The 17,382-nt window shown below is 39.1% G+C and overlaps 1 protein-coding gene across 2 annotated transcripts in view; it reads right to left on the minus strand.

Moving 5' to 3' along the window:
* foxo3.L (forkhead box O3 L homeolog) overlaps positions 1-16,611 on the minus strand; it is a 65,253-nt gene extending 48,642 nt beyond the window's left edge. Inside the window, exons 1-2 of one of the 2 annotated variants that reach the window (XM_018261926.2) lie at positions 15,997-16,299; positions 8,511-8,553 (exon numbers count right to left, since the gene is read on the minus strand). In XM_018261926.2, coding sequence (XP_018117415.1) covers positions 8,511-8,553; positions 15,997-16,154 — 201 coding nt within the window. In that variant the 5' untranslated portion in view covers positions 16,155-16,299. 2 annotated transcript variants of the gene reach the window in all.
* Between the last annotated feature and the right edge of the window lie 771 nt (positions 16,612-17,382).

Raw genomic sequence — 17,382 nt, forward strand, 5'->3', positions numbered from 1 at the left:
CTAATTGTACTAAGCTGAACCAGCAAATTAGTGAGCTGCTGAATGTTGTGTCTCGCCTGTACTCAGTGTTTCAGAGCGGTGTTGTGGGCACAGCAAAGTAAAAAAAAAGTGCCCCTTTAATACAGCTAGACTTTTTACCTTACAAATAGTTTTGCTTTAGGCTATTGTACTTTCTGTGATGCTTTTTGTTATGATCACTATCAATGCTACAGAAATTCTGCTAGATAAAAATCCCAATCGTGAGTTGTGCTAATGGAACTCAGATGTGCCTAGCCAATGGCAGCTACAAAATGCTTTACACAATCCCATGATTTGCTTCAAATACACGTAAGCCATATACCTAGGAGAATCCCAGATTTAAATACACTTTAAAAGCCCACTAAAAAAATCTCTTAAAACTTTATAATGAAAAGCTGAGTCACTTCAGAAGATATAAACTGCAAACTTTAAAGTTAAAGCAAAAGAAACACAGACAAGCAAATAAATGAACATGCTAATTAGACAGGCTGCCAAGGTTAAATATTAAACATAATTTTCATGAGAAAATTCTATTCATAAAGAAACCATATATTGCATATAAAAACTAAATGAACGCTTGTTAAACACATATTTTATACAAGATCTACTTAAAGGGGTAGTTCACCTTCAAATTAACTTTTAGTACAATGTCGAAAATAATATTCTGAGACAATTAAACATAAATTAAACATTTTCTTCAGTAGCTCTCCATTATGGAATTTCAAGACAGGCAATAGTCTGAATAACAGATTTAACCAAAAATAAAAGACCACCTGAAAAGCTTTTAAGAATAGGATGCTGTATAAAATATGTAGTGTTACGGAAACTTAAAGGTGAAATATCCCTTTAATATCCATTTAAATATTTAGCGTACTTTAGTGGTCTGGAATTATAAACGATTCAAAAGTAGCATACACTAAACCTGAAGGGACATTTACATAATCTAAATGAACTGAAAAGTAATGTAGTCACGTTCGGTGTGGCCTTGTACGCATACAGCTATTGCATCAGCCACTGGCTGCTAGTCCATGCAAAGCCAATAACTTGTTCTCATTTTTCACAAGCAGAGAACATTCTGTAACCCTACACCTTGTCTTCCACTAACCACTCCTCATTATTCCAGATACATCAGGCCAGACAGAAACACACACAAACATGCAGCATTCTTCCCCCTTCTCCCCCCATTCACTATGACAAATAGCACTACTGCCATGGTTTAAAATCTCATTATTTCTCATTTAATAATGCTACCTAGTATGTTTTTAACAAAGGCTTTAAGATAACATTGTGCAGTTTTCTATTTCAGAACGGTTTTAGACTGCATAAAATCGCACTTATTAATTTTACACTATTATCTAAAATGTATATGTTTTCCATTTAGTCATGTGTTATTACGCAAAGTCTATTTACGATTGTAGATCACAAATAATTTGTCTGGAAAATATTTAGAGGGCCATAAACAATATGAAACCTTTGATTGAAAAAAAAAGAAAGAATAACGAAAAGAAAAAATAATGAAATATCAGAATCAGAAACAGAACAGAATTACTAAAGGCCAGCTGCAAGTGTATTCTTTTCAGAATACTGCTGATATAGCCATTCCAGTACAGGTATGGGACCTGTTATCCAAAATGCTAGAGACCTGGGGGTTTCCAGATAACGGATCTTTCTGTAATTTGGGTAGGACTACATGGACGTTTTAGTTGAAATCCGAAGCGCTGCGACAAAACGCCTGCGACAAGTTGCATCTGACAGAAATAAGGTAAGCGATAGAAATGTCGGATGAAGTCGCAGCGTTGATCCGGCGGATGCAGACGCTGCACGTTTTGTTGCAGCACGTCGGATTGCGCCGAAAACGTCCATGTAGTCCTACCCTAACTCTACTAGAAAATCATGTAAATATTAAGAAAGAAAAAAAAACAAAGTAAAAAAATAAATTTTTTAAATATGTGGATTATTTGGATAAAATTGAGTCTATAGGAGGAGGTCTTTCCAGAGATTTCTGGATAACAGGTTTCCAGATAACGGATACCATACCTGTACATATCATAAAGGATGTCAAGCAACATTTTGGGGGGGGGGGTGGATCTTAGGGAATTATGTAATAAAAGGCACTAAGATTGCCCAGGGGCAGTACCCCATATCTATCAATCAGCAGGTAGAATTTACTGGCCACCTGTTTAAATGCAAACATCTAATTGGTTGCTATGGGTTACTGCTCCTGGGCAAACCTAGTGCCTTATATTATGTATGGGGGTTAGTGATCGAATATGGCCAAAGACTGTTTTACAAATTTATCTTTACAATTTATAGGGTTAGTTCATCTTCATAAAATTTGTAAACCACAAATAACACCTTTTCCCCATTTTTAAAAATGAATTCTCTTAGGTCAAAAAAAAAAAGAAGCAACAATTGTATTTATAGTGTATTCGGATAGCATAGTATAAAATAAAGGCATGTATTTACGCCAGGAGAAAATGTGACATACACCTTTAACAACTGCATACCTGCTTTGCTTAACATTACAACCATAATTATCCTTTTCTATAGCAGTCCAATTGCCTTAATATGATCCTTGAAGTCAGTAAATAACATTGCCACATGGAAAAACCAAAGAATAAAAATAAAAAAAACATTCTCTCCAAGAACAAGTGTGTTGCACATTAACAGTTCGTTTTTTTTTTTTTTAGAATGGGATTAGGCTGCAGCTCTGGTATTAATGTTTATACGAACGGCTTGGATTTCTTAGTACTGAATGTACCAGGACTTGAATAGGAAGTAAACAATGATCTGCACATGTAAGCATGGTTGTATGTGCAGTCTCAATTTTGTGGGGTTGCAGATTTTTTTTTTATGAGAGGCATACGTCAAAAGTTCTCCAGTTGCTAGCTGCAGTTGACTTCTAGCCAAAGAAAACTGTAACAAAGGCAAGTTCAGCAAGCGTCTGTACTTTACCTTGGCAGCCCAAGTTTTTTCCTTAAATCACAGCAAAAAGGAAAGGAACATCAGATTAGCAACAGGCTTTTATTCCTAGCTTTAAAGAAACACTGCCATCAGAATATAATACTTGGAAGGGACCTGGGTCATCCTGAAAACAATGAAATAATTTAAGTACTAAATGTAAAAACGAATCAACAGAGCACGCTAAGCATTCGAAAAACAAATCTGATTATTTATAACACTGCCTGTTATATAGAGCAGCTGGGCTTCTGCAGGCAGGAAACCTTTCCCCAAGTTACAATGTTTTTTTCTGGGCAAAAGGTCAGAACTGAAGGGTAGCCAGATTTAGGTGTTCAATTAACAGGTGACACCACAAAAGAAGGGTCACAAAAGTAGGGTAGCTACATCATCAGCCAGGATGACACACCACATCAAACTTCGAACATGGAAACAGTTCGAATATTCGCCACCTAAAACCTGCCGAGTTAATGTACAAGTCAATGGCAGAGGTCTATCAAGCCATTTGGAGAGGTTAATTGCCTTCCTGACATTCAAGGTTTTTCTTTTCGAATTTTTGGGTCCGTACAAACGAATATTAGCCATTCAAATGTTTTCTTAAATAATCTCCAAGTCAACTTGTGAGTATATTAGAATTTTAAAAAACTCACATGTATTCAAAATCCGACCTTTGATAATTGGGCCTCTAAGAACTGCCTCTAAGACTGCACAGAACTAATTTACCATTGAGAAGTACAAAGAATGCTATAGCCTAAACTAAAATTCTACCAACCTCAGTCCCTAACAAGATTTCATATAGTGCAACAAGACTCTTCATTGTATTTCTAGTGCTTTTTGTGCAATAAAAATAAGTTACATTTGGTCAGATCCCATAGCTGTGCATGTATACAGTGAGTGGTTGCAATAAACATCAGAATCAATATCAACAACGTCAAGGAACAACAAACATGCTATAATAACAGTATCTTAGTTTTACATTAATTGCATATTAATGTTGTACATGCCAGGGCTTTGTAAATGTAAAGTTGTTGTACCGTGTTAGCCAGTCGCAGGGCAGTAAAAAGGTGGTATAAAGGTGATACCTTTATTGGCTAACTTAGATAATCATAGCAAGCTTTCAGAACATTTTAGTTCCTTTTTCAAGCTGAATAAAATGAAGCTGTGGTGTTCTCTGATATATACAGTATACACACACACACACAACATTTAGCTCATAGATCAAATGACCAACAAAAAGGAATGTCCATCCAAATTAAATGTAATCACAGACTAATTTATTGGATTGTTCAACAGACTTTATACAAGTTATATACCTTTTATAACTTGTAGCCTAAAAGCACTGGAAGGATTAGAAACAGATGTCCAACATCTAACCCCCCCCCCCCCCCCCCTCAGTGTTGCAAGAGCTGGAGAATTCTATAAAGGTTCTGCACTAACAGGAAATTTTCCAACACAGGAATGTCAGGCCAATGAGAAGAAGTTGTTTCTGGCTCATCTGTCTGTGAAGGTAACAAAAAAGTGAAAAAACAGCAGCTCTTTAAATAGCAAGTGTCCAAGTTGCCAGGAACTCAAGAAATTTACAGCAAAGCTTTATCCAACCTAGCACCCAAAAAGGCCCAACTTTTGTTAAAATGCATGCACACAAAATGTGTTGCTTCTGCATCTTCCTCATTAGAGCTAAACTATGTAGGAGATTTTGTTCATATTTTGTGGGTCAGATTTTATCTGATCTTGCCACTCAATAACATGAGATTTTGTTGGATCCTATAAAAGCTATAATGTAAAGTCAGATCAGATAGTATGTTTTGTTCATGCAGCCAAATGTATTTCAATGAGAAAAGTCTGTCAGATACTATCAGATTTTATCTGATCTTGCCACTCAATAACATGAGATTTTGTTGGATCCTATAAAAGCTATAATGTAAAGTCAGATCAGATAGTATGTTTTGTTCATGCAGCCAAATGTATTTCAATGAGAAAAGTCTGTCAGATACCTATAAAAGAAGAAGCAGTTTACATATCAATTTTTTTTTTTTATATATATTTTAAAGATCCATGCAACAACATACGACTTGTAGGATGTTATCTGTCGATCCAACACCATCCTACAAAATCTCCTGTGTAGTTTAGCCCTTACTAACAAATAATAACATGAGCTACAATTCTTGGATTTGCATGTGTGTATAACTTTATAAATAAAGTGCTACTAGGATATGCAATGCTGTACAATTTTATAATATATTCAAAAAGTACACACAGGGTAGACAAACATTATAATAAATAAAAAGTATAAATATGCAGAGATTAAGAACGTACCATTTAGTAAGAGACACCGTATAAAGTAGAAAGTGTATTTTATACCACTTTATATTAGCGTTGCACTAACGCAAGGATTTAATAATGTAATTAAAATTTGCGTAAAACATTCGTTTTCATCCAAACCAAATCATGTGACTATCGTTTCGATTTCTGGACAATATGCAAACTAGAGCTAGCATTTGATCATTCCGTGATTTCATATTTGTCTGAATCCAAAATTATGGATTAATTGTAGGATAAGGCTTAAATTTGTTGACAATTCGCAATATTTTGATCTTAACTGAACAGATCAAGAAACAACTTGGAAATACCTCACAAATTGTGATAACGCATATCTAGTACCATATTGGCCCCTTCTTTTATTTGAACAAAAAAGGTGTACAAAAAGTTTGGCAAAATATATAGCTGAATACTGATCTTTTGACTTTCACAATACTTCATAATTTGAGAATACTCTCATGCATGTACTATATCGTATCAGTTCGCCACAGAAATTCCAGATCATAATCAACAGAGTAAGGTTGAACCCAAGAAGACTGAAAAAAGCTAATGTTGAGTTCTCACATCTATCCCACAAGAGACAACTATAGGGAGTTTTTACAACTAAAACCATCTGCAGAGAGAAACATTAGGAAAATAAATAATGTTTCTTTTAAGAGCTTTATGTCATTTGTTTCCATATCTAGGCTAAGCTGATGACTGAATGCTTTCACAGTGTTTATTAGTGGGTAAAGGTACAGAGCAGGCAGTGCTGAGAGTTGAATGTTGACACATCATTACAGTTTTCAAGTAAAATGGCATTCATAGCTTAAAAAAAATAAAAAAATAAAAAAAACTGTTTAAACAAATGGTTAATAATCCTCACTCTTGATGCATTCTCCATGCCTTTAATGACAAGGTTCTCCACCACACATGTTTGTTCTTTAGATGTGGTTACTATATTCAGGCTATTATTTCTGTGACAGTCAAAGCTATAGAAAAGAATTGGGGCATAAAACATCTGCCATAATGTACATATATACAGTTATCATAAATGAAGTCTATAATATTCCCAATCTATTTTCCTACTCTCACACTAATGTAGGCTGACTGAGACCACCCTAATGAAATTAAGCAGAAACGGATCATTGCTCAATGTGACTAGCCTTGGTTTCTTTACTTCTTGACAGTGCAGGTTTATGTCAGAGGAGCACATTTTTAGCAATATCCTTAGCAATAATGTGTTAATAAAACAATATATGTCAAGCATTGACCACAAATTTTAAGATCCAGTGGTGTACAATACGGGTTAGATCTCAATTGGCGACCTCAGCAAATAAGTACATTTTTGGTCTGCCACTTGAGTGGCCTGACTGGGCAAAATGGGCAAATCAATTCCTTTTGCCCCAAGAGTACACAGACAGAGATGAAAGTTTCAAACTGGAACCCATATCCAGCATAAGTGCATCTCCTTTTTTTCATACCTTACACATGTTGCATTAAAATTCAACAGTGCCATCATGTAGCCTTTTTCTTATATCTAAAGAAAGGGAAAAAGCTGTGGGTTTATCTGCACATGTACTATACAAATTACAATCTACCAGGTAGCAGCAGTGTAACCATTTATAACAGGTAGGTATGTTCTTTAATAATAGTCTTTGTTCCAGAAATGTAACTTAACAAAACAACTCTGCACGAAACAAGTCTTACCTGATTCCAACTTCTCGTGTTTTAATTATTACAAGGTCAAATGACAGCCAATAATATTCAGTTAATTTTAACTACTGCCAGGCAGAATAGTTTTCACAATTTATGTTGCAGAAGAATTCTTACCGTGTAAAGACCCTCTAGAATATATTTGTATGAAGAACTTGAAAGAAAACCATTGCATATTCAGTTTAAACTATTAAAGGTCTGTACTTGGACCACCATACCCTCATATATTCCAGCAGAATTGTACTTACATACAAGAATACTGCCTATTCTGTCATTTTGCAGTATCTTATCTGTAGAGGATAGAACACCCAACAGTGAGTTGTACCGGTATGGAGAGTTTCATTTGCTGCTCTGATTAGATGCTAGGACATGTCCATTCTGGTTTTCTTGTTGGGTGACAAAATGGAAATGCAGCACAACAGCTGGATCTGTAACATTTTAGCCAGAAAAATAAGTGTGTCTTTCTACCCATAGCCTTTTTAAGAAAGGGTGTACTACACACAGTATTCATGAACGGTCATGTCTGGGTAAGGTGGTTCACAAAGTTGTCATTACACATACAGAACATAGAGCAATCATATAACTACTTTGACAGCATTCAAGTGCATGGGTATTGTCAATTTTGGCTCAGTTGTCCCTTTTTATGCAAAGGTACAATTAGTCGTACCTCACCCCAGATTTAAAAAAAAAATCTGCACCCAAATCTTTGGGTAAGGAGGGAGCCACCTATATGCCTCCCCTGGCCTGTTCCTCAAGTAACATTTTAGCCAAAACCTCAAAAGAATGGGAAGTGGTTGCAGAACATTACAGCGTTATCTGAAGAACACTGAAAGAGAATTAAGATAGCGATATACAGATATAATTTCGTACATATGTAGGCTCACAATTTTTGTTTAATTGATCGGACAGGTTAGAACATTTCTGTTGGATAATAATAATATATTTCCATGTAATGCCCATCTGACACAATCCATGGGTGACTGTCATTGGGACATAATTTTGCAGAGTGGTAAACTTTCCAAATCATGTTACAGGGGACTTTGCCAAAGTTTTTTTTTGACGCGGAAATTACATGTTCACATGAGCAATCTCTTCTGAAGCCACAGATTCCATGCTGCGCATTAGGGATGCACCGAATCCACTATTTTGGATTCGGCCAAACCCCCGAATCCTTCAGAAAAGATTTGGCCGAATACCGAACCAGAACCCTAATTTGCATATGCAAATTAGGGGTGGGTGGAGGAAATTTTTTACTTCCTTGTTTTGTGACAAAAAGTCATGCGATTTCCCTCCCCACCCTAATTTGCATATGTAAATTAGGATTTGGTTCGGCCAGACAGAAGGATTCGGCCGAATACTGCTTAAAAAGGCCGAATCCCGAACCGAATTCTGGATTCGGTGCATCTCTACTGCGCATACGCACATTGCTCTGCTGACAACACTAAAATTCTGCACACACGCGCATGTCCGATTTTTGCCCACAAATCACAGAAAATTTCAGAAATTGTGGGAATGCTTACCAGTGATTGGAGATCGGGGGGATGGAGCACAAATCTAGTGATTCTAGAAAAAAAATAAAGGGGGGTTTGACATTTCTGCTTTCATACGATTGTGGTCTGTCCTTTAAATGGCCAGAACATCATGTATGATTTGTTATTTTTCCTACTTCAATACAGCAATTTGAATTGCACACAAAAGGTGAATTTTCAGCGACAAAGGCTCAACTGTGCATAAACTGGCAGAAACCCAAAAAATGAGTATTCCATTCATGACAGTTACTGCTCACATGGGACGATAGCAGCAATTTCTGCCTTGTGTGACAAAGCCTAAAGCAGGGCAGGTAATAAAGAAATGATATAGCGTCACTTTACTTAATATTACACATCTTTCTCAGTCCAAATACAAATTATATTTGAGGAGTGCTCCTTTAATACCGTAGATATGTTGACACAGAAGGTGTATCTGTACCATTTGCTACTATATTTAGTTTTAAAATAGATGTCAACATTTCTCACACCCAAAATCACTTTACCCCATTTTCCTACAGCATGAATCACATGGATTGGTGTAATGTTTCTGTCCATGAATGAGTTTGCTACTGTCTATACAGTTGTGTAATACTTCAGAAATGCTCACTACAAAGTGCCCCTGGCAGTCTCCATACATTTGTAATCTAACCTGTGAGGCAATGTGGCCTGTATTACATTGCAGTTTTAGAATCGGCACTCATTGAAAACAACTAAGAAGACTGCATTCTGATTAGGAGTATGAATATGCAAATATATAGTATTTTCCTTTTGTGTCTGCGCCTTTTCCAGCTTGATCCAAATGGGGATTGGCGAGGCTCCAGAAAATCATTGTTCACATCACAGATCAAAACAGGTAGAAAGCGAAGAAACTTACTTAAAGGAAAACTATAACCCTCAAACAATGTAGGTCTCTATAAAAATATATTGCCTAAACCAGCTCATATGTAAAACCCTGCTTCATGTAAATAAACCATTTTCATAATAATATACTTTTTTTTAGTAGTATGTGCCATTGGGTAATCATAAATAGAAAACTGCCATTTTAAAAAATAAGGGCCGCCCCATGGGATCGTACGATTCACGGTGCACACAAACATACCAAACAAACAATACTTGTTAGGTCACATGAGCCAATTAACAGACAGTATTTTGCTTCCACACTTCTTCCTGTTACAGTTAGAGCTAAAGTATTTCTGGTCAGGTGATCTCTGAGGCAGCACACAGACCATCACAAAATGGTGGTTCAAGGCTGTAGATGGCTGGAGATGTCAAAGGGCAATATTTACTTAAATATATATACCAGTTTGATAAGATTCTTTAATATGCCACTTAATTTGATATAAACTATCTGTTGCTCAGGTATTCATTTTGGGGGTATAGTTTTCCTTTAAGCTCTATACAATTTAGCACGAGTGCAATAAATAAATAAACTCGTTGCTGAACCTACATTATGCTTATTGATTCTTCACAAACAAAATATATTCTTTTTGTTATTCTTTAGCTAAACAGGACACAAAGCGAAACCGAAGCTACTCTTTATTTTTTTATCAACTTTTTCTCTTATGAGTGACTAAAACTCATTTGGGTGCTTACATTTGCAAACATCCATTAAATGCAATAGGCACATGTCTGAGTGAAAATCACTACACTTACTCAAGAATTTCATAAATTATATATAAACGAGAACAAAAAAACAGCAAGAAATGCTCTTCAACATTTATCAATGGGGAAATTTTGCAAGAAAAAAAAATCCAATATTGATAAAACTACCTTAAAGGAATAAAAATCATCCAGTGTGTCTTTCTACCCATAGCCTTTTTAAGAAGAGGTGTACTACACACAGTATTCATGAACGGTCATGTCTGGGTGAGGTAGTTGACAAAGTTGTTATTCTACAAACAGAACATATTAATGGGATCTAATAACCAGGTCAATCATATTACTACTTTGACAGCATTCAAGTGCATGGGTATTGTAAATTTTGCCTCAATTGTCCCTATTTATGCAAAGGTACAATTAGTCGTGTGTACTTTTAATCTTTCAGTTCATTTATCCTTGTCCTCTAAATTCAGTATGGTGTGACTAGGAATAAATTCCTACTGTATTGTAAAAATGAAACTAAATTGCCTCCCATCTATAAGATGCAAAACATGTGTTCATCATTTCATGTGCATTTGCACAACAGCAAAAACCTCGAAGAATCCTCGATTCGTACGATTTTCGGATCGTGTGTGGAGTGTCCCGACATTTATCTTGCCATGCCTATCAGTCGTTCAGTCAATCAGACAGGTTAGAAAATTTTTGTCGGTTCATATCATATCTCTGTATGTATTGCCGATCAGACGATTTTCAGTGGGAGACTGTCACCAGCTTGGTCAGACATAAACTTTCGTAAGATTGCTGTAGGGTGAGAACATCGGCTGATCTGTTCTTTTACTGCTTTATTTGGTCTGAATGGTTAGTGGCAGGTCGGGAGATGAGGACGTACGATTGTTCATCCGATGTTGAGGTAAAATCTTTGCATCTATGGCCAGCTTTAGAGGTATTACAAACAAGCATTTGGGCTGCGCTCCCCTGCTTTCCATTTCAATTTGTTCAACCGCAGGCCCAGTTGCAATCAATTCTGATGTATGAGCCCATCCTCAGGATGTCACATGTATGCGGCGAACACAAGTGTGTAAATGCTCGTGTACAATGTTTCACCTTTCACTCAACATGCACAATAGAATCATGTGTCTCTGATACTGATTTTTGATGATTAACAATTGATCACTTGCTATGGGTGACTAGAACGGAGTAAACAATACACGTTTTATTACATTCTTCCATATGAACGTAGTGCAGTTCTCTGGCCCACCAGTAAAAAGACCCAATTATATGCAATAATGCCGTTCATGGAGACAGAGTTCCCAAATTGCAAAGAAAACAGGCAGGTAGCTACCATTTCCAGCTTTTAGGACATTCAAGGCGCCTCCCACACAATGACAATGGTCCTCAGCTGTCTGGAATGCAAGGTCAAAGCAATAAACTCTGCTCAGGCTGACCTAGCATTCACTACTCACATAATTTGAGCAATGGTCATCTCATGTGTTTAGGAAATTACTAAACTAGACAACCATATATCATGGTTTATAGGGCATTCTACAGAATAGATTTGCATTCTATCAACATACATGAGAGGTCTTCTAACTAGTAAGAAACAAACAGTTGCCATCAACAATGGTCATGAAAAATGCATTTTTCTGCCTGCAACTTTCTCCTTATTCATATAAATAGGAAATAGATTTCGGATCACCACCAGCTGCCAGACAGAGTCCTTTTCACTGAAATAAATGGGAGTCAGCTGAAGATGAGGAAAGGGCACTTGACAGTATTTTATCTCTATTAAAGAGCAAAAGTGAATGCCTGTTGACCACCCATGCTAATATCTGAAAATCAGTGTTTAAATATTTACATAGGCAATTTACAGTGAAGTAAAGGGCAAGGCTTAACACATGAACAAGATATCTGCTTTCTGCACACTGTATTTGCAGCATGTCCCTATCTTCATCTGCCACGGCAGAGTGTCTTCCATTCCTAAACAGCAAGCAATGATAACATTGGATATTGTCTGGTGTATCATACATCTACAGTCAATGCAGGGTGATTTGAGGTGTTCCAGCCTTGAATGTTGGGAATTGTGGCAGGATAACGGACCAAAATTCACATTAATAAATTAGCAGGTCTTTTCGCAGAAAAGACAAAACTAGAGAGCACTGATAAAATGCTTCTAATATAAAGACTATCCATTGTGCTAGTGTACATTTTCTCTAATGTATGTCTGGTGCACAGTGTCAATTTCTGTGGGCTCACAACACACGATCCACTGGTTATGAAATCTGGTCTGCCAGAAAGCAACACAGACACATTATACAGGTGCATTAGCCCACACTGAGCCCCCATGTAAATCTAGTGTCCCTTGTCACTTCCGTAATTTACTAAACAAGCTGCAAAGAGCAGCCAAAGTGAAAACAGGCACAAATTACACTACACATACACAGCTGGATGCTGCAATGTGATTTACTACTTTAGTTTTCTGTAAGGAGGCCTGTGCAGCCATGTAAGGTGAATTTCCAGGTTAAAATCTGAGGAGTACACTGCATATATTCTAGCATGAGAGTTATTTATACAGGTGAAACAATTCAGTGCTATCGTACATGTAGAATGATTTGTGCTTAAAAGCCAAATACTGTGAGGTCTATACTAACCAGAGAATGTATTAACAGCTGTTGTAAAATTAGAACTAGAATTAAATAATTTTTTCTTTAACTAGGGGGGAATGGTTGTAAAGCTGAAAGCTTGCTCAGAATTCTGTTCTGGAAACAAAATAAATAAAATGATGCCTATTGTTGACATACAGTAACAAATATATTGTCTGTGCTTAAAGGGTCCTTAAGGCTAAGGCCACACTAGACGATAGCGCCGCAATTTGACTCGCGGCGACTTTTCGCCGCGACTTTTAAGCCGCAATCGCTGGGGAAACTTTTGCGCTGGCGTCTATGGGGAATCGCGTAAAATCGCCAGCGTAAAAACACACGCGGCGATCAGCGAGCGAGGCAATTTCGAGCGACAGTAGGGAAAAGATCGCCGCGTGTGTTTTTACGCTGGCAATTTTACGCGATTCCCCATAGACGCCAGCGCAAAAGTTTCCCCAGCGATTGCTTAAAAGTCGCGACGAAAAGTCGCCGCGAGTCAAATCGCGGCGCTATCGCCTAGTGTGGCCTTTACATTCCTCCCTAGTGCCACAGTAGATTACACCCAGCAGTGCGAAAGAAAATGTACTTGTGTAGTTAAAAAATGCAGGTTCCCTGCTGCTTTAGGGCTTGTTCAGACTTGTGCTTCAAAACATGATTGTCAGCCTGATGCTACTACTGCTACAGCAGATCTTGTATCCAATGACCTAGTCAGGTGCAAGTTTGGAGAAAAAAATTTAACTCAGACTGTTGCAGAAAAATTTCACCACAGTGCAACTTTGCTATAGCCAGACTACATGTGAAAACATACACCAAACTTTCTTACTTTCTTCAGGCTTTAGATAGATATAGATAGATAGATAGATAGATAGATAGATAGATAGATAGATAGAATCGCAAAAAGGGGATCAGCACTACTCAGTTCTTAAAAATTAAACAGAATTCATTTGGTAAAATAGCAGCAGACTGACGTTTCGGCTGACTCCTCAGCCTTTCTCAAGTCTGCTGCTATTTTACCAAATAAATTCTGTTTAATTTTTAAGACCTGAGTAGTGCTGATCCCCTTTTTGCGCTTGTATGGAGATGTTTGTTAATCGTGCACCCAGGTGTGTGTGTGTGTATTATATATATATATATATATATATATGACTTTCCTGAAGACGGCTCACGAGTGAGAGCCGAAACGTTGAAATAAAGGCATTTTGATTTTTGACACCTTACAAGTCCTTGGAGTGCGGTTTGTGAGAGGGTTTGATAGTATTATTTTACCAGCACCCAGGCGGATGTTTTTTGGAAAAGAGTGCACCTGACTAGGATTGTTATATATATATATATATATATATGTTTTATATATATATATATATATATATCTCAATCACATCCACCCATATCACTGGACCGGAGTAGCATTTGACTCGAAGCCTGTCCAGCAGCATTTGGACACAAAACACAAGTCCAAACAAGCCCTAAGCCTGCCTACAGATCAGGCAACATTTACCTTCTGCCAAGTCACCCTTCCAGATAGTAGAAGTTGAACAGCAGTAAAAGGTCATGCAATTCCTGTGTTTCTAAACATACATGAAAACGATGCAAACCAAATATTGGGAACTGGTAAAAAGGCTAAACTTTTTCATCTGTTTTGCCATTAAGTCAGTGTTCTGTTCCTTTATCTACAGACCCTACAGAATGATTTATATGCCTGCCCCAAGTCAGAGGATAAACATACAGCTGTACATGAGAGGCAAAAAGTAATTCACTGATGTGCACAACACAACAGACACTACCTTACAACAACAATTCACACAAAACTTCTGCAAAATGCACACCATGCGCAAACAAGTAACCAGTTGCTATAGTTCAAAATATATGTTGTAAGTGTGATATCCATAGGCAATGTGTTTGGTTTGTCAATTTTAGTATGCTCAATGTACTCAACTAAATTTCTAATTACTATACAACAGTTGCATGGGGTTTGCAGCAGAATGAGTACATTAAAGTCCTGTATATATATATTATAAAATACCTAATGAAGCGGTGTTGGTAACACATCCTTAAATGTAGGCCTCTTTGTGTATACCATCTTCATTTCAAATTGATTTAACAGACAAACTCTGTGCAATTATGAATGATGTTTTAAAAAGGGACAAAGTGAGATTGTATATTCTTACACTTTTATCAATAGTGCGAAACTGTAACTGTGTAAATCTGTTCCTTTTCCTTAAGTCTATAATATGGGAATGAAATGCCAATAGTCTGGCACCACACAAAAAAAGAAAAATATAAACCCTCAGAGTAACACAAAGTGAATGATGAACCATATCTGTAAAGCATTGCTACTAAATACAATGCTCAATGCCACATCATTCACCTTGCATACTTACTGATTCCCATCCCCACAACTTCTTTTAGATTGTAAGCTCATTTGGGAAGGGGTCCCTTTACCTCGTCTTACTTACTGGTTTTCTTTGTAATTGGGTATGTATATTAATAAATATATGTTTTAGGGTAAGGGCACATGGGCAGATCCGGGTAGATTAGTCGTCCAGGCGACAAATTGCCTCTTCTTCAGGTGACATCTCCCCAAACTGCCTTCCCATCGGCTATAATAAAAAATTGGCCAGCGGGATGGCACTTGTGGCGCTTTGTTTTCCGAAGTCGCCCGAAGTTTCCTCAGAGAGATTGCTGCCTCTTAGAAGAGGCGATTTGTCTCCAGGGCGACTAATCTCCCTGAATCTACCCTTACCCTTACCCTTAATGTTGGCACTGTATACAAGATAATTATTGAGCCATAGGTTTGGCTCTGATCATTGTCACTCTTTGCTCTGCAGTCTAGTTGGATCGCTGTAATCTTAAACACACAACCACAGATAAGAATTTGTTTCTGGGAAATGATCAGTAAGGTCTGGGAATCTCAGTAAGTGGTGTAATATAATTGCAGTGGGCTTCAGAAAGTATTGTCTCCACCTGTTCAACAAGCAGCATCCCTTGTCAGTTCATACATGCATAAGGTACTTCAACCGGCAACAAGACACAGGTTCCACATATAGAGCTAAAGGTGTATTTTGTAAGCTGCTAGTATATCACATTGCTACTAATGGGGCAGTACACACTGGCAGCTGTATTGGTTTGATGGATGTGCAGGACTATATAAGAACTAGTCACAGAGCGATATGTGTGAAGGAGTAAGCAATAAGGTGTAGGAACTATACACGACATATAATAAGGGATTGGGGAAGTGTGCTCACCTTCCAGCCTGCAGAGCTGTTGCTGTCTCCCTTATCCTTGAAGTAGGGCACGGAGCGGACCATCCAATCATAGATCTGGGACAGGGTGAGCCGTTTATCCTGGGTGCTCTCGATGGCCCTAGTGATAAGGTCAGCGTAGGACATGTTGCCCCAGGCATTTCTGCGGGATGAACATTTCCTCTGCTGCTGCTGCTGCTGTCCTCCTCCTCCTGCACCGCTCACGGCGCCCCCTGCTCCTTCACCCCCGAGCGAAACCTGCAGCGTTTCCACCCCCCCAACAGGTGACGCCAGCACGGCCAGTTGTCCCGATTCTCCGCCGCTCAGCAGCACCAACGTGCCCTTGTCCCCCGCTGTCCCCAGCACAGTGGCTGTACTAGCAGCTCCCTCATAGTCATCATCCTCCTCCTCCGGGATCATAGAGGACGTGTCTGCGGCTTCCCCAGCGCCACTATTCGGCTTGCCCGGGCTGCCTTGGGAGTCTAGTCTCTGCAGGGGCCACGTGCAAGACCGAGGTCGACTCTGCGGCTCGAAGTCCGGGTCTATGTCCACGTCGTCAGGCGGGGAGCGGGGAGGCAGTGCTTCTGCCATGCTGCGAGAAGGGTCTTGGCACAAGGGTGCCCCTCGCTAGGCTATGAGTTGGTGTGCGAGCTCACACAATCACCGGCCCCCAGTGCATGGAACATACACTTCTCCTCTAGATCCTCTCCATAGCTGTCCCGGCGGCGCCCTAAGTACACATTCGCCCCTCTCAGCGGCTGGATGTTCCTCCTCGCTCACCGCATTCCCCCAGCTCTCCCGGCAGCAGTAGCAGCGCTCACACAGGCGGCTTCGCGTGTCCCGTAGCAGCCGATCCCCGTGTTCATTCGCGGTGTCTCCCGCTCTAAGCACATAACCCTCTTGTTCCCGCTGCCATCTTGCCAATCCCCCCGCACCTCTCCCAGGTCCCTTTTCCTTGGTGCAGTGAGGAAGGAGCTTCAGTGACACACACAGCGCAGCGAATGAATCCCAGGCTCACCGCGCCAGAGGGAGCCAGGCTGGCCGAGCATGCACTATCGCTTCCATAGCTTGTCCGGACACAGCCAGGGAGCGGAAAGGCTGCGGCTGAAATGCAAGCTTAGAGGAGCGAGGAAAGTGACAGCGCACAGTGAGGGGGTTGCATTTACTAAAAGCCTGTCACCCTGCGCGCCACTGCTCACTTCAACATTCCTCCTACAGTAACACTGAGATAGGTACACGCAGGGGAACGCAACCTAACCTAACAGGCCACTGCCCAATGGGAGGAGACAGCGAGGAAGGGGAGGAGCCTCGGCACTGTTGTCACTGCCCACTCGGTCGCTGTTTAAAGACACAGGATAGCTTTCTCTAGTGACTTTCCTTGCCCCGCCG

This window comes from Xenopus laevis, chromosome 5L (assembly GCF_017654675.1).
Source record: "Xenopus laevis strain J_2021 chromosome 5L, Xenopus_laevis_v10.1, whole genome shotgun sequence".
Lineage (NCBI taxonomy): Eukaryota > Metazoa > Chordata > Amphibia > Anura > Pipidae > Xenopus > Xenopus laevis.